The sequence below is a fragment of the Triturus cristatus genome, chromosome 1_2 (genome assembly GCF_964204655.1).
Source record: "Triturus cristatus chromosome 1_2, aTriCri1.1, whole genome shotgun sequence".
Lineage (NCBI taxonomy): Eukaryota > Metazoa > Chordata > Amphibia > Caudata > Salamandridae > Triturus > Triturus cristatus.
Genome location: NC_140580.1, coordinates 958281917 through 958300430, shown reverse-complemented (window position 1 = coordinate 958300430; position 18514 = coordinate 958281917). Strand labels below are relative to the sequence as shown.

The 18514-nt window shown below is 44.9% G+C and overlaps 1 protein-coding gene across 1 annotated transcript in view; it reads right to left on the bottom strand.

The window, feature by feature from the left end:
- The window catches only part of NDOR1 (NADPH dependent diflavin oxidoreductase 1), a 202298-nt gene that overhangs the window by 61083 nt on the left and 122701 nt on the right, over positions 1-18514 (bottom strand). Inside the window, exon 8 of the mRNA XM_085610082.1 lies at positions 16365-16486. Within this exon, the coding sequence (XP_085466208.1) occupies positions 16365-16486 (122 nt within the window). The remainder of the gene's footprint in view (positions 1-16364; positions 16487-18514) is intronic.

The window sequence follows — 18514 nt, the reverse complement described above, 5'->3', positions numbered from 1 at the left end:
TTTATTACTTTCTTCCAGAACCCCGCTAATGAAGGGCAGGACCATAACATATGGAACATTTCTGCTGCAGAAGTGAGCTTCCGATCAGTCTCACTGGTGCAGGGACACCCTTTGTCTACGGGTTCACAAAATGAGGATCAACACTGGAGTGGAAACAAAATACAAGTTTATCTCACTCATGAGAGGAGTCCCATCATTCAGACACTGCAAGTGCCCAAGGGAGGGGGCTAACAAGTACAAGTTCAAACATGGCATTTATACTTTCCGGTGCCTTGTGAAACACATTGAAACCACTTTGTCATGATGAAAGGCAAACTGCTAACTCTTGATAAACCCCTACCCACGTTATCGTTGTAGATAGGCAAGGGAGGCTACAGGCATTGGTGGGCTCATAGATTAGACATCTGCGTGCTCAGGCCTTTCGGCAGGGCAGGGCCCCTGCAAGCATTATCAGCACAACCAGCTTTCAGTGAACACGTAACTAGTGACTTTGTAAAAAATCCCAGCAGAGACACAAAATGGGGGCTGGTAGACAAAATGGATGAGAAGTAGAGGCTAACTTAACAAAATTAATTTTTTACCGTTTAACACTGCCCCCCCCAGCAGCAGTCATATAGAACTTGGTAGGATTGCCAGGTGTAAGATAAGCTCTATGCAGGATATACCAATTAATTCATTTGAACCTACCATTGCTAAGAAAAGCTGGTATATGCACTACAATCCTACCCGAGTCCAAATCATTAATTTGCAACTCTAAGTCTCTCTCCCATTTTATTTTCAACTCCACAAGAGGAGAAGGAATATTTGCACAAATCGCACGATATAGATACGAGACCGCTCTTACACACCCTGCTGTTGTACAGAGCTGTTGACACATCAGATGTGTGGCAGGTTCAGCATCTCCATTTCTCCAATAATTCCTTATTGTTGCAACCAAGGCCCTGTAGACTAAAAATTGTCCTTCAGTTATATTAAATTCTTCAGTCAAATCTTCAAACCTAATAACACCATCCCAATATAGGTCCCCAAAACAATTAACCCCAAAGGTAGTCCATCTTTCAATCCTGGACCACTATGTTCATCCATTTTAATGGCATATCAGGAAAATAGGGTACTTGGACCCGGGTTTGCTGCAGGCAACGTCGCCAGCACTGCTGTATCACAAGCAGCTCTTGAGAAATTGCAGGCAGTCTCCACCGAGGAGGCTAGAAGATTTTCAATAAGTCCTGTAAATCAGGCAGTGAGCCAATAACACCCTTCCCATGGGTCATTTGACAGTAAACCCACTGATTTCACCATTGCAGTTGAGCCGCCAGATAATAAGACTCAAGATCGGGAGCAGCCAACCCTCCATCTGTTACAGGACGCTATTGTTTACTTAGTGCTACTCTACACCTAACTGCTCATCAAAACAATTTAGAAAATAGTAATTCTTTAAATAATTGGTAAGGCACAAACAGCGGCAATGAGTTAAAGAAATACAGCAATCTTGGTAGCACCACCATGTTAGGTACCGCTATTCTGACAGCCACAGATAATGGTAAGTGTGTCCAAAAATGAATACTAGCTCTGAAGTGTTCTAACAGCTGCTCCAATATTCCCATCTAATACATATTGCTGGCAATAATACATTTTTACACCTAAATATTTAATGCAGGTAGGGCTCTAATTGAGCCCATGTAAATTCAGGGGTTGCGCAGCATCTTAAAGTGGAAACAAGTGAGATTTATGCCAATTAATATGTAGCCCAGATCCTATACGTTAGCGGTTTAATAAGTCTATACAACCAGTCAAATCCATTGCAACAGCTCGGAGAAAAAGCAGCATATCATCAGCATATAATGCTGCAAAATGGGTTTGCCCACGGACCTCCATCCCATGATAAAAGTACCCTGTGCTGGCAAAACTGGCCAGAGGCTCCATTGGAATAGCAAATAATAGTGGGGACATTGAACAAGCCTGTCTAGTCCCGCATCCCACATGATAGGGTTCAGATGAAACTATGCCAGCATGCATACCTTTCGCACCTGTATAGAGAAGTTTGATCCAGCGAATAAATCCTGCGCACAAAACCAATCAAGCCATTACAGAATATAACAACTCCCAGCTTAAACTGTTGCAGGCCTTCTCGATGTCTATTGCCATGACAGCTGCCCTCTCCTTATCCACAAAATCCTCATTCAAGAGAGAGATGAACCTCCGAATATTATAAGCCGTATTACACCCAGGAATAAAGCCTGCTTGATCATTATGAATTAATAAGGGCATATGTGGTACGAGTCTGAAACCAGAATTTGACTTAGAATGTTATAATCTACATTAAGCATAGACAATGGCCTATAAGATCTAACATCCATTGAAGAGCAACCAGGTTTCCTAAGTGGACTGACCAGCGTCTCACAAGTAGACACCGGCAAGATATAAAATAAAGTTCCACCAATCTAGGAGCTAATTCATTCTTGTATGCAGCAAAGAACTCTACAGGTAAGCCATCTGCTCCAGGAACACTACCATGCATTTTTTATGACAGCTCTAATTTCTTGTATAGTTATATTCCACCCCGCCCCCCAAATCATCCGCATCCTCAAGCGAGAGGACCTGCAGTTGGCATATTGATTAAAAATCCTCAATATCCCGAGGTGGTGCGCTAGGCGCTGGAGCATATAGATAAGTGTAATATTCACAAAAGCGAGCCTTAATAGCAGCTTTTGATTAGACAATGCTTCACTTGCAGCAGAGTCAAGCTCTAGAATCAAAGATAATCCTGTATTTTTGGATTATTAATCCATTTCAAAAGGAATCCAGCTTTATCACATTCAGCATGAGTCAAATATTCCTTATAAGCAAAACAATGTAATTTTTCAATTTGGGCTGCCAGTGATTCCTTTGCCTCAAGTAGGGGATATTTAAGAGAAGGATTACCATGCCTATGTTGCCCAAGGCTTCTAAGCACCCCTTCCTGAGTTTCCACCTCACCAACCAAAGTTGTATGCACCCCAACCACCTCTGCAATGCATTGACTCCTGATCACTGTCTTAAATGCATCCCACTTAACTTCCCCTTTTAAAATGTCTCACTATGAATCCTTAGTGCTATGGATGTGATGCATGGAGTTCACACCTCTAGCTATCAATCACTTGTCTAAAGCAGTATCACAGCTACCTAACGTAACTATAATTACATTGTATTCAATTGCAGCCTTGAGAAAGTCCGATGGGACGAAACACGTGTTGGCTGTATTGACAATTTGTTCCCATCAATCAATCACTGCATTTGTAAGCGCGCTACATACCCAAGAGGGTCTCAAGGCGCTGGGGAGGGGGGGGGCGCTACTGATCGAAGAGCCAGGTCTTGAGGAGTCTTCTGAAGGCCAGCAGGTCTTGGGTCTGTCGTAGGATGGTGAGGAGAGTGTTCCAGGTCTTGGCGGCGAGGTAGGAGAAGGATCTGCTGCCGGCGGTGGTTTTCCGGATGCGGGGGACTGTGGCGAGGGCGATGTATTAACGTTTTGTTCTCATCAGCTTATTCAAGACAATCCAATTTATGTTTCATCAAGAAAACTTTGCACACTTCCTATTTGAGCGTTCCAATGCAAACCATTTTTGTCAAATCTCATGCTGGTGCGCCCACACCAGGAGACTCAGTGTTTCTCAACAAAGAATGCAAAACCAACTCTTTCCTGCCTGTTGACATACCAAATCAACAGGTATGTTGTCCATCCAGATCTGAATGGACTGACCAGCATCCAAGCAACATCAGAATCATATCTCAGATCCTCTGGATAGGAGGAAAGGCGGGAACCCATTTTGTGTCCATTATTGCCTCTATGAACAGTAGGTGTTGCACTTTGATGGAAAGGCCTAAGTCAACAGCAGTGATGCAACACATCTGCAGCAAATTGGCTTTTAGCAGCCAGTCATCCAAGTACAGGAATACAGAGATCTCCGACCTCCTGAGGATGGTCACAACCACCGCCATCCTCTTTGTGGAGACTCCAGGTGTCGATGTTAGTCAGAAGGACTACCCACTGGTATTCTGCGGCTCTTTTCACGAAGCTCAGGTACCTCCTGTGGGACTGCAACAGGATATCACATTTAAGTGACATATGGGAAGGGAATGCTATGAAGTCCTCTGCAGCACTATCAAAGAAATATGATATGCATAAAACACAATTCTTTAGGTACCTCCAGTTGAGGCACACCCAAGGAATGTAACATTCCCAATTGTTTGAACTGCCAAATATAGCCTCTTTGAATCTGTCAAGAATTCCTGTCATACGAGGGGAGGAAAACGGTAACCAGCGAAAACGGACTACATCTCCCAGGATGCTTAGCGGTTGAGAGGTTATGTAAACAGGAGAGCTGTTACATAACTCAAGGAAAACACGCCCTTATGTAAAACAGGAGAGCTGTTACATAACTCAAGGAAAACACGCCCTTATGTAAACAGGAGAGCTGTTACATAACTCAAGGAAAACACGCCCTTATGTAAACAGGAGAGCTGTTACATAACAAAAGGAAAACACGCCCTTATGTAAACAGGAGAGCTGTTACATAACTCAAGGAAAACAACGCCCTATAAAGGGAGGAACCGGGAGGTACAACGCTGTCGGATATTGTGTTTACACCGACGTACCTGCTTAGGGAAGAGCAGTGTTCAGGAGTGGTGCTCCAGTAAGGCAAGAACGGAGGTAGGTCGAGTCGTTACTCCTTGGGCCGTGTCTTGCCCCATCGTCACCTGTGAAGGACCCGGAAGCTCTACCGGATAACCATTGAGCTTCGCTTTTTGACTCGGCTGAGTCAAAGCGCAGTGGCGCTTTTGCTGGTTGGAGTCGTAACTCCCAGCCCGACCAGAGATACAGGGACTGCCAGCTGTAACGCACACCAAGAGGTGTTTGCCGCGTTACAGACTCGGAAGTCCACAGGATCGATCGAGCGGCTGCTCTCGGTTCAGTCTTCTTTGCTTGTGATTGGGGTATCGGTGACGCATCACCAGGAGGTGACTCCGCGTCCCGGTGCAGTCTGAGGAAGAGGTTGAGCGGCTGCTCCCTTCAGGTAGAGACCCCGGCTGGGTGTTTCCCTGACTCCTCGATTCTCCCCAACACTCTTCGTGCCCCTCACAGCCTACCGATTGGCATTGTCGGCCATTTCATTTCTGCCCTCTGTTGGCATACGCCGGGATCGGCGTATATGCAGAGGACGGTTAGGACCATCCGTGCTGTGGGCTGGTAACGTACTTAGCCTGGAGGATTCCAGTGACTATAACCTTTGTTTATTCCTTGTATTATTTTTGCCTTCATTAAAATAACTAAACCTTCACAAGTGGTTGCGTTCTCATTATCGTGTCTGTTAAACGATCCTGAGACGTTCAGGGCGTTACAAAATATCCGACCTTAATAACACTAACTGTCTCCCGGTCGATAACAGACATGGCAACACTTGATGATGTGCTGGCTGCTTTAGCGACCGTGCAAATTGAATTGGCTGCCTCCAGGCAAGACACAGCCGATGTAAAAGCCAGACTGGATGCTATCCAATTGGACCCGCTCACGCCCAGCACCTCCCTCACGAACCAGACCCCTGCGGTAGTAGTGGAAATGCCGGTAGCCGTCCCCTTGGCAACACCAGAGAGGTACAGTGGGGATCCTAACACAGTGCAGGTATTCCTCACACAAGTGGCGCTACATTTATCATGCAAACCAAGGGCGTTCCCCACGAGTCAGGCTCGTGTGGCTTTCCTTTTATCCTATTTGGCTGGAAACGCGGCACAATGGGCCGTACCTCTGGTGAGCAGGGACGACCCCATCTTATGTGATTGGGGTGCTTTTCGCGAGGAATTCCTGAAGGTCTTCGACAGAAGGGCTGACTCGTACACGGCGGACCGTGAAATGCTTGAGTTGAGACAGGGATCCAACGACCTGGTGCAGTATCTCAACGCGTTCCGAAGGCTGGTTGCGGAAACCAAGTGGCCTGTTGCTAAACAGACGGCGCTCTTCCATCACGGGCTGTGCGATGAGCTCAAGGACGCCATGGCTCATATTGACCCACAACCCAAGACATGTGAGGGCCTTATCAACCTGGTATTACGGCTGGAACATAGGCTAAGTGAAAGAAAGGGGGATCATGGGAGAAAAGGAAAATCCCTTCCATCCTATGTGACAGTGGGAAGTCCTGAAACTTCCACCGCATCCAAGGGAGAACCCATGGACATCGGCGCAATACGAGCGAGCCTCACAGCCACGGAGAAAGAGTCACGCCGTAAACAAGGATTGTGCCTATATTGTGGCAAAAAAGGCCACTACGTACGTGAATGCCCTGCCAAACCGAAGACGTCACGTTATCGGGCCAACCGGTCGGTAAAAGCCGTGGTGGACGTACCGGCGGAAAACTAGAGGACTCCCAGACCAAAGAAGGGGCATCTCGGAGTCACTCATCCATCCCTTCACTTTCCAACTCGGTCACTAAGGGACAACGACACCTGTTTCTCACGGTGCACGTGGGAGTGCATGACCAGTGGATACCCGTTGTGGCCATGGTGGATTCAGGGGCCACTGGCATGTTTATGGACCACAACGAGGCATGCAGGCTAGGGCTAGTGCTTCTTCCCAAAGCTGTACCCGAAGACGTCTATGCTGTAGACGGAAGGCGATTGGTGACGGGGCCCATCGGGCAGCACACGGGGGTCCTTCCGATGAGATGTGGGAGGAACCATTTGGAACAAATCGATTTTAACATCATCCGAGCGCCCCAATATGGCGTCATATTGGGATTGCCGTGGCTACAGAAACACAACCCCTCTGTGGATTGGCCAACACATCGCATCGAACTGACGTCACCGTATTGCATCCTGCATTGTGGAATAGGAACGGAATCCCTTGACGCAGATGAGAGCGGGAGTCAGACGGTGGCTACAGCGGCAGAAAAAGATGTGGCTCTCCCCCAGGCTTATCACAGTTTTGAGGATGTATTTGATGAGGTGAAGGCGGAAGTGCTACCACCGCATAGACAGTTTGACTGCCAGATCGACCTGGTGCCAGGGGCCAGCGTTCCCAGCGGCAGGCTGTATGCCCTGACGGAGCCTGAAAACGTGCATCTCCGGGGGTACCTGGATAAACTCCTCAAGCTAGGATTCATCCGCCCGTCCAAGTCTCCGGCCGCCTCGCCACTCTTCTTCATCCCGAAGGCTAATGGGGAGCTGAGAGCCTGTGTGGACTTTAGGGCATTGAATGCGATAACCGTAAAGAATCGGTACCCCTTGCCTCTCATCAGTGTACTCCTGGAACAGGTCAAGAAAGCTCGTATCTACACCAAGTTGGATTTGAAAGGGGCATACCATATGGTGCGCATGAGGGACGGAGACGAGTGGAAGACCGCCTTTAAGACCAGGTTCGGCCTTTTTGAGTACCTCGTCATGCCGTTCGGTCTGTGCAACGCCCCGGCAGCCTTTCAGTACTTTTTGAATGAGGTATTCAGAGAGGAGTTGGATATCTACGTGGTCGTATATATCGACGACATCCTCATCTATTCGTCCAGTGTGGAGGAGCACGTACACCACGTCAAAGCTGTGCTCCAAAAGCTGAGGGAAAACATGCTGTTTTGTAAACTCAAAAATATAACAAAAGGAGGTGCCAATGCTGCACTACACTTTCAAAAACAATTCAACAAAAGAACTGACTTAAACAATTCCATTTTGTCCATTAGATGGTTGATTTTAATCAAAAATATTTTAGGCAAATTTTTATTATTTTGCACAGTTTTTTAAATGACTCAATAATATACAGACAAAATCAAAGGAACCACATACAAAAATCCTTTACAATTATTTACATTTACATAAACACATAAACATGTCCATACAACTTTCATACCTCAAACGATCCGACAATAGACAACATTCAATTTGAAATTTACATTTATATACAAACAGATAGAACATTAATGAATAGCACTTATACTTCTTGAATAACCTATTTAAAGAGTGTTTTGTTAAGTTGAGGGCGAAGACGAGTCAGAAAAAGGTCTACGCGTTTCGAATCCCTTCACCGGGGATTCTCATCAGGACCAAGATTTATCTCCACTTTGCAGTGGCGCAACCGCGAGTGAAACCAGCAGTGGTTGGCCTGCGATAGAACAGATCTATAGGAGGTGGTTTTTAAAGATGACTCATATCGACGTCCGTGGCTCCTCACTCAGCCCGGGCGGAAAAAATGCTTCTGTCTCGGAAAATCAAGGGCAGCGACTCGGTGATATATCGGCCGGTCACTTGTCAGTCTTATTTCAGAGCGCCCTTGGAACCCAGCTGCACCGTGCACGAGGGCCAGAAGCATTTTTGCAAAATAATAAAAATTTGCCTAAAATATTTTTGATTAAAATCAACCATCTAATGGACAAAATGGAATTGTTTAAGTCAGTTCTTTTGTTGAATTGTTTTTGAAAGTGTAGTGCAGCATTGGCACCTCCTTTTGTTATATTTTTGATTACTTTGACTTGGCCTTGCTGCTATATAAGTCAAAACCCAAGTTGGTCTTGCGTTTTGTAAACTCAGCAAGTGTGACTTCCACGTAACATCCGTGGAATTCCTCGGAGTGATGCTGAGTCCAGAGGGACAGGAGATGGCAGAACGAAAGATCAAGGCAGTGAAAGAATGGCCGGTGCCCCAAAGCGTGAAGGACGTCCAAAGTTTCATTGGCTTCGCCAACTTTTACAGGCGGTTTATAGATGGATTTTCAGGATTGGTGGCCCCAATCACACAGCTACTGAGGAAGTCCAAGGAGTTTGTCTGGTCCCCTGAAGCGAACAAAGCCTTTGAGGCCCTGAAAAGCGCCTTTGGTAAGGCACCGGTGTTGGCTCACCCCGATCCGGATCTCCCCTACGTGGTGGAAGCGGACGCATCGGATGTGGCGCTGGGGGCTATCTTGTCCCAACGCAACCACGACACAGGGGTGCTTCATCCCATTGCGTACATGTCCCGCAAACTCAACGACGCCGAACGCAACTACCATATTGCGGAGAAGGAGCTTCTCGCAATCAAGGACGCCTTCACCGAATGGAGGCATTGGTTGATGGGGGCAAGACATGTGGTATCGGTGTACACGGACCATCGGAACCTACAGTTCATGACGGCCACAAGACACCTTTCTCCCAGACAGCTGCGGTGGATGATCTTCTTTGCGGGGTTCAACTTCCGCATCACATATCGGCCGGGGACGGAAAACCGGAAGGCGGACGCCCTGTCCCGTCAATCTGCAGTTAAGGAACCATTGCCTGCGAACGAGCATTCCATCATTTCCCCGAGGATGGTATTGGGGGTTATCCAACCGGATACTTTCCTGAGGGGAATAAAGAGAGGGATCAGGTCATTCGCATGGCGGAGGTGGCTCCTCAGTCACAGAGAATGGCAGCTGAAGGACGGGATACCCCTGAAGGGCAGGTGCCTATTGATACCCACGCCTAGGCTAAGGAAACAAGCATTCATCTGGTGCCATGACTCTCCATGCGCAGGTCATTTGGGCTTTGAAAAAACGGTGGCTAGCATGGGACGGCATTTCTGGTGGCCAACCATGAGAGTGGATGTCAGGAGGTGGGGACAGGAGTGTCCTACATGTGCTACCATGAAGGCCGACCATGGCCGAACCCAAGGGCTCTTACATCCACTTCCGACCCCGGATAGACCATGGGATAGCATATCACTGGACTTCGTGGTGGGCCTACCGGTAGACCAGGGGATGACGGCAATACTGGTGGTGGTGGATTACTTGACGAAAATGGGGCACTTCATCCCCTGCAAGAGAGTCCCTACGGCCGGGGAATTGGCGTCACTACTCCTAAAGAATGTGGTACGACTGCATGGATTACCTGGGGTGATCGTGTCGGACCGGGGGTCGCAGTTTACTGCGCAATTCTGGAAGACTTGGTGCACTGCGCTGCATGTTAAGACCGCCCTGTCCACCAGCTACCACCCTCAAACGGACGGCCAAACCGAGCGCCTGAACCAAACGCTCAAACAGTATCTGCGATGTTTTGTGGACCAGGGCAGGGAAGAATGGGTCGACTTGCTATGGGTTGCAGAGATCGCCTATAACAACGCCACTCACAGCTCCACACAGTCATCTCCGTTCTATAGCAACTATGGCCAACATCCCAGGTTCTTGCCATTTCTACATCCGTTCAGAGAGGACAGGATTCCCGCCACAGCGGACAGGGTGGCACACATAAAAGACACGTTGATGCGCTCAAGGGCTGTCCTAATAGAGGCCAAGAGAAGATACAAGGCTGCGGCAGACAGGAAGAGAAGGCCCGGGCCACTGTACCGCACTGGAGACTACGTCTGGATATCCACAAGAAACATGAGGTTTCGAAAGAACAGTGTGTTCCATCCCAAGTACATGGGCCCCTATCGAATTACCAAGTGTATGGGTCCCGTGAACGTGAAGGTGTGCTTGCCCCAGTCATTGCGGATACACCCTGTCTTTCATGTATCATTGCTCAAACCAGCACCCTCCAAGCCGTCTGGGACACCTAGGCCGGTATGCGTGGAGTCGGAGGTGGAGTATGAAGTGTCGGGCATACGGGCGTCCCAATGGCGCAGGGGGAAGCTGTGGTACCTGGTTGCGTGGAAAGGCTATGGCCCGGAGGAGCAGTCATGGGAACCGGCTGAAGGGGTTCATGCTCCGCGCTTGGTCTCCTTGTTCCATCGGCGTTTTCCTGCCAGCGCTGGACCCGTGGGGAGCCGCTGAGAGGGAGGATGTACTGTCAAGAATTCCTGTCATACGAGGGGAGGAAAACGGTAACCAGCGAAAACGGACTACATCTCCCAGGATGCTTAGCGGTTGAGAGGTTATGTAAACAGGAGAGCTGTTACATAACTCAAGGAAAACACGCCCTTATGTAAAACAGGAGAGCTGTTACATAACTCAAGGAAAACACGCCCTTATGTAAACAGGAGAGCTGTTACATAACTCAAGGAAAACACGCCCTTAAGTAAACAGGAGAGTTGTTACATAACACAAGGAAAACACGCCCTTATGTAAACAGGAGAGCTGTTACATAACTCAAGGAAAACAACGCCCTATAAAGGGAGGAACCGGGAGGTACAACGCTGTCGGATATTGTGTTTACACCGACGTACCTGCTTAGGGAAGAGCAGTGTTCAGGAGTGGTGCTCCAGTAAGGCAAGAACGGAGGTAGGTCGAGTCGTTACTCCCTGGGCCGTGTCTTGCCCCATCGTCACCTGTGAAGGACCCGGAAGCTCTACCGGATAACCATTGAGCTTCGCTTCGCTTTTTGACTCGGCTGAGTCAAAGCGCAGTCCGACCAGAGATACAGGGACTGCCAGCTGTAACGCACACCAAGAGGTGTTTGCCGCGTTACAGACTCGGAAGTCCACAGGATCGATCGAGCGGCTGCTCTCGGTTCAGTCTTCTTTGCTTGTGATTGGGGTATCGGTGACGCATCACCAGGAGGTGACTCCGCGTCCCGGTGCAGTCTGAGGAAGAGGTTGAGCGGCTGCTCCCTTCAGGTAGAGACCCCGGCTGGGTGTTTCCCTGACTCCTCGATTCTCCCCAACACTCTTCGTGCCCCTCACAGCCTACCGATTGGCATTGTCGGCCATTTCATTTCTGCCCTCTGTTGGCATACACCGGGATCGGCGTATATGCAGAGGACGGTTAGGACCATCCGTGCTGTGGGCTGGTAACGTACTTAGCCTGGAGGATTCCAGTGACTATAACCTTTGTTTATTCCTTGTATTATTTTTGCCTTCATTAAAATAACTAAACCTTCACAAGTGGTTGCGTTCTCATTATCGTGTCTGTTAAACGATCCTGAGACGTTCAGGGCGTTACAGAATCACATGCGACAATGGAGCTTATAGGAAAAGGTGAAATTCCCAAACTATATTGCCCATTGGTCACTAACTCTCTCCACAAAATTTCTATCATCATGGCAAAATGGGAGGAAGATGTGGACTCCTGGATGACGCAGGTTAGTGAGATGCACTCATTGTACCTCACATACTCGTGAACTTGGCTCAGCTAGGATTGACACAGTTTAAATCTTTATACAGAACATATTTCACCGCCATCCACTATGGAGGATGAGCATGTATCCGTCTCCAACAGTACAAGATTTCTTTATATGGTATGGTCCCGCTCTGTAATTGTAGAATTCTGATTTAGGTTACTTACACATTGGTAAGGGATTTTGTAGGCCTATTCGCATGGAATCCAAAATGATGCTACTAGAGATAACTGATGGAATCATGCCTAAGACTAGAGAGAATCTTATTGTGAATGGGCTCACTCCTGGCTAGAAGGGACATTGCCAGGCGCTGGAAATCAGTGGTGACCCCTGAGTTGGAAATCTGGTTGAGAGGTATGGACGGGCGTGCCAAGTTGAAGGCACAAATATACTACTCCAATGAATGCCCCAACTAACTTAAGAAAATATGGGGCCTTAGAGAGACCATTTTCAATTGTCTTTTGGATGATACCTTCTATACGAATGCACTGCCATTAGAAGGATGTGATGATGCTGTAATTTACTTTTTGTCAGGCACTTCAAATAATCTTATTACCTGCTATTACACTGTGTATTGTCAGCTTTTTGTTTCTTTGTTGATTATGGTTGTTTGATTAACACATATAATGATAAAAATAACAATAAAAGAGTGAATGTGTCATGGAGTGCAGTCCCCAGATGTCTGGGCTTTGGGCCAATATCTTTGAAGTGTCCTACCCTACCAGGATAGTATGTTTAGTGGCAATCAACACTGATATTATAAAGATATTACACTTTCTGCTCATATGTGTCACTTTAGGACGCCGGGAGGGCAGCATATAGAGACCTGCCCTGACCTTATGCTCCCCATGGGCTAGGATTTCAACAGGAGGCACTAGCACATCCTACATTTCCTAGGGGGCCCTTTTATAAATGGCTCAGTGGGAATTTCAGACTGTGATCAAGCCTTGTCAAGGCATTAACATTGACCTTTGCAGATATGGGGAAGATGACCAATCGTTCCATCACACTTATACATTTGTGAGATGGCCTGCCTAAGGGTAATGTTAGAGGCTCCCCCCTTTTATTACATAATTGGTTATACTACATTAGTTGATTTATATGGTGTTTACATTACGTAAGAGAATTTATACAAATTAAACTGGATTTCATATTTAGCAGCAGACCTTTTTTCTTCATTTTCTCTGGACGATTCTCACAATCTTTTTAAGTAACCTTTTAAAGCAGAGCAGAGAAAGGACCCGAGTAACAGTGAGAGATGACTACAGAAAAGGTTAATGAGAAGCAAGATCTGCCCTAATCACAGAAGGGAAAGAGATCTGCCTAAGAGCTTTATTTAAACAGCTTTTAAAATGTCTGCTCAATGCCCCTGGTATTGTTGGATGAAATGTCGCTGGCATTTGGGTCCCTGCCCAGATCGGTAGACAATGCTACAACCTTTCAAGGTGACTGCACATGCAAAAAGGGATGGCAAAATACTTGTAAGGTGAGGTATACATTTCCCCAATTCCGAGCTGACAAAAGAACTAAAGTGAAGAGCTCGAAATAAAAATAAGTTAACAGCAGTCTAAATTATTGCCAGGAAATTGATCTGTCTTGAGTTTCAATTGATAATATCGCTTCCCCTTGGCAGCGTATCTGTTCCACTCGAGCATAACGAGCATGGTATGACACAACATAAATATTAGGTCCAGCAGTACCACACTTAATGGTCATGAATGCTGCTGTCAATTTTAGCCCTAAAGATGTTCTTTTAAACAGAGAACTAAAGAAAACCAGTGCACAGCAAAAGGCTCAGCATACACATTTTCTTTGCAAAATATGAATATGTGCTCTAAAAAAAAAATCCCTTTTAACCCAATTCGACATTTCTATACAAAGCATGGGATACAATTTAATCCAACTGTGATGATCTTTCCAGCGGACCATACCAAACCAAACAAATTACCTCTCTTGTCCCATTGCAAATCAATAAAGTAAAGACACACTGAAAAAAAGAAATAGTCTATAATGCATCGGGAAAGCCCCGGGCTAAGAGAAAAAAAAAATGATTGTCCATCTCTCATCATTACCTCTCAACCAGATACAGAGACCAACTTCCACAAAGCACTCTCCTAGATCTGGAGCCTGCTATGGATCTCTTTCAAGACATATCACACACACTACATGCCTTTAGAGCACCAGCCATGAACCACAATGCTATAGGACACATTCAGCACAATCAAACACACCCAGAGCTTACAATTTGAAACACCCTAGTAGTTCACCCAACTAGGAGGGCTGATCAGTCACTATGAAGCACAGAGATTGTTTTAGGTTATTTATACAGCACTCACGCCACTCTGAGGTGCCTTCAGAACTTACGTTTGACCAGAAACACAATGTACATACTGGCTAATGAGAGCACCATTGAACACAATGTGTTTGTTTGGACTAGGAGCAAGACTTTGTACAACAGTAAGGCTTTTACAATTTCTGTAAGCTTAGGAGGTGTTGTTCTTCTTGGATAATTCCATTAGAGAAATGAATAACTCAGAACATTAAGAGAGCAACTTCTACCAAAGAGACCATACATCACTGGTCATGCAACAACCTCCTATTGCAAAGAGAGCCAAATGGGGCACTGGACTAATGAAGAAATGCTATGAGAAGGTTTCCTACATGTTCACAGAGTTCATAGTTGCCAACAAGTGTGAGGCTGACTATTTGAGCCTTCGGTGGCCTGGACTGGGAGACTACGGTCTTTTTAACCTTGAAGGCAGAAAGTGATAACTTTTTTTTACTAAAGGTCTTCAGAGAGCCTGTAGAAGCCTGGGGGAGAAAGGCACAACTTTATTCAGTTAGACTGGGGCTTATTAATGTACGCATCTGAATGACTAATCAGAGTTTGAATCAAAGTATATTTTTTAAAAAGGAGGTCAAGAACACGATTTAGACATGTTCAGGTTTGAAGCCTAAGAGCAAGCTGGAGTGTTGCTTTCTGGGCCACTTGCAATCAACAGATGTGATGAGTATGGAGCTGGCATAATAAATTGTAATGGTTCAGGTGTGACTGGACATCAGCATTAAAAAGGAAAGCCTAACTTTTCTCTTAGAAATAGTAGCAGGTGAAGCAAGAGGATGGATACTTGGTCTTAGGTTGTATTAGCAGAATAGCTATCCAGCTTGGTGGGTGACGTAAATCCCTTAGACACGAGGGAGTCAATAGATGGTTTTTGAGTGGAGTCAGAAAGGGTGATTCAGAAATAAATAGGCTTTCTGCAGGCTAGCTAAGTTGTACTCTAAATCAGTGGTCTGGGGAGTGCTGGGCGTCTGCGACCCCTTCTCAGGGTGTCTGTGATTGCTTAGCAAATTTATTATTATTAACAGCTTAATGAAATGGACATAAATAAAGAAGCCCACTGTAAAATAGAAAATTTGTAAACGTTCTGCAAATGTGAAGGAATTTTAAATTGAAGGCCAAAAATTAAGTTGGCATCCTCAGATTACTTTGTGGGTGCATCAAACAGAAGACAGTATAGCTGATGGGTGGCTTCGATTGAATTTGGAAAAGCTCCAAACTTCCCATCATTTAAAAAAAAAAAAATATTTTGTATTTGTATTACATAAAATATTTTATCATTTGTGTATTTGTTTAATGAATACTTATTTCTGTATTTTTGTATATTGTTTTGGGTTCAAATAATCGACATTTCTTAGGTGGCGGTCCCCGGATCCCAAAAAGGTTTCTGTTGGGGGTCTCCGCATTCTAATGATTAAGTGGATGGACCACACAAGTCAAAACGTTTAGAACCACTGCTCAAAAGCTAGGGTTTGTCAATAATTATTTTCAATGGGACAGCTTTTTTATTAGTTATAGATAAAACTGTGAAAACAATTAAATGATTTGTGACGTAAAACAGTCAACTGTTTAGAAGTTTGAAAGAAACATTTTAGGGGATTTAGATAAATCTGGCCTAACCTCTGCAAAGACACATCACTAAAATATCTTCTACCAAACAAATTACCATAAACAGTTGTTGATTGCCATAACATACTTCCAAATAATTTTCTGCAGAGAAACATTGCTGTCATGAATGTGATGGACTTAAAGAGGGTATAGCAAAAAGTCCAATAATTTCAGTGCCAATGGACAAATTCAACTAAATAGACCTGGTTTGTAGCAAATTTTCCCCACATCATAAAATCCCTGACAAATCGAGTTTGCACACATTTGTCACACCTGTACATGCATCTCAATTTACCATGAAAGTATGTCCCTCTCAGAAAACCCAAACACTCACATGCTGATCTGAGGCACCGTAACCAAGAAAATAGAACAAAAGAATCAAACTGTTGATAAATACTTGCCTGCATCATTTGGCTTCAACAGAAATTTCCTATTTGGATCTAGACGAAGAAGTCTGCAAAACTGTTCAATGTCTGCTGGAGGGTTCTGGGGCTGAATCATCACAACGTCCCCTGCTGAAAACCTGAACACCAACAAATAAGTTTCACCAGCATCACTAAACTAGTTGCAATGCAACTTCAAGCCTTAAAAATGGTCAGTCTCTGAACAGAAAAAAAATTCATAAATGCAATGAATAGTCTATTACATAAATGTTCCTTTTTAACAGTCTAATTTACAGTACTGTCAAAAATATCTGTTAAACTTGAACATCTTGTTTTTCATACATACAGAGTGCACAAAGACGACAAAACAAAGATTGTTATTGCCACCTATTAGGCTACCTCCTAAGTTCTAACATTGTATATCAATAACAAAAACATTTTAGACACTGTCAGAAAATGTAAGCACAGGAGAGAATGAAATAATATGACAGTCAAATGGTCAAAATGAAATCCTCGAAGATCAATTTATTGCAAGAATTAGGAACAAGACCAAGTAGGTAAAGAAGCTGACAACCCTTCGTAAACATTTTGGAGACCTGCTAAGTGGCCTAAACTTAAACTTCAAAGGACTAACAAAGATAACAAAGTCTGATTATCTTTGTCCTTTAAAGTTGAAGCTTCAATAAAAGAAAAAAGAATTCTGAGGGTTGTGCTACCTTACACTGCCACATTTGCACTGTAGCTCTTCATGTCTATATTCCCCTGAACTGATCACCTGTTGAAGTAATTGCATTGTACTATGGTCCTGAAGAAGGTGGCTGGATGAAATTTGTTACCACACTGAAACGTGTGTTGACTGCTTCCGAGAGTGACTCCAGCTCACAACACTACAATGTCTAAAATCAAAACTGTTTCCCCGTTGTGTTCTGTTTTTGTGTATGTGTAGAGTGGCTGGGTCGGTGTGTATGGAGAGCACAAATGGTGATTCTGGATGTGTGTAGAAGCGAGTGGATGTCGTCTAGGGATATCTTCAATTTTAATGTATTCAATATTTTTGACGTATAGTGTTTCATCAAAGCGACTCATAGAATAATATGTTAAAATTATGTGAACTCAATTGTGGATTATTGTTTAATGTATTTTTTGGTGATATCAAATAAGATAAATAATAAAAAGTAAAGAACAAACTATGTTTGACAAACAAGTGTGCATATTGAGTAGAAGTATATTTTTGGAGAATCAGAACCATAAGCACTGATAAGGCATTTAGGAAGAAATACAGGTCAAGTGGGACTTTGCTTATTGTTCATTAGAGTTTTCTCCTGGTTGTCCCAGACATAAAATTATAGAAATAGGGGATACCTTTTTTCTCAGGTTCATTGTATCCCATAATAGCGCTATGGGAGTTTCTGGGGTATTACCTGTCTCCAGAAAGACCTCGACTGCATCCTTTATCTCATTGACTGTCGCTGCATAAGTTAAAAGTTTAAGACTGAGGCGCCAGGAGCAGTGCTGGGGAGTGAGGCCATGCAAATGCATTGTGACGCCTATTTTATTTTTTTTCACAACAAATTGTATTTTTCAACAGCCAAAAGACGCCCGGCAGGGCATTACACAAAACCAGCGTTAGGTGCATACCTCGGATACTGATGTCGACATTTTACAGCACTTTACATAATGAAGAATTCTGTACATAACAACTTGTCATGATAACAAATAACCATAGTGTCAGCCATCTACAATGAATATAAAGCATAGAAGATCCATCTATTACTGAAGTGTCTACATCACGACCATCTGTAAATCCCCACATATCAACCATATTCAAGTCATTCCGTCGGTGGATCAGGACTGGGCTCCAGGTAAATCCCCCTATAATCCGCCCATCTCTTCCATATCTTGGGATGTTTCTGAGGGCAGCCCCAGGCAGCAAAGACAGGTATCTGAAGCCCCATGCAGAAATCTAAACCCTTTTTCCAGACCCCTAAAGAGAGTGAGGAGGTGTCTTTTCAATGTTTCGCAATGTCGTGCTTTGCAAGTGTGAGGCTCAGTAACAATAGATGTAGTTTGTACACGTTTCCCCCTATTTCATCCATAAAATGCAGGAGGGTCAATCTGTGCATATTAGGGACATCCCACCCCAGTACCTGTGACAAACAGGAAATGAC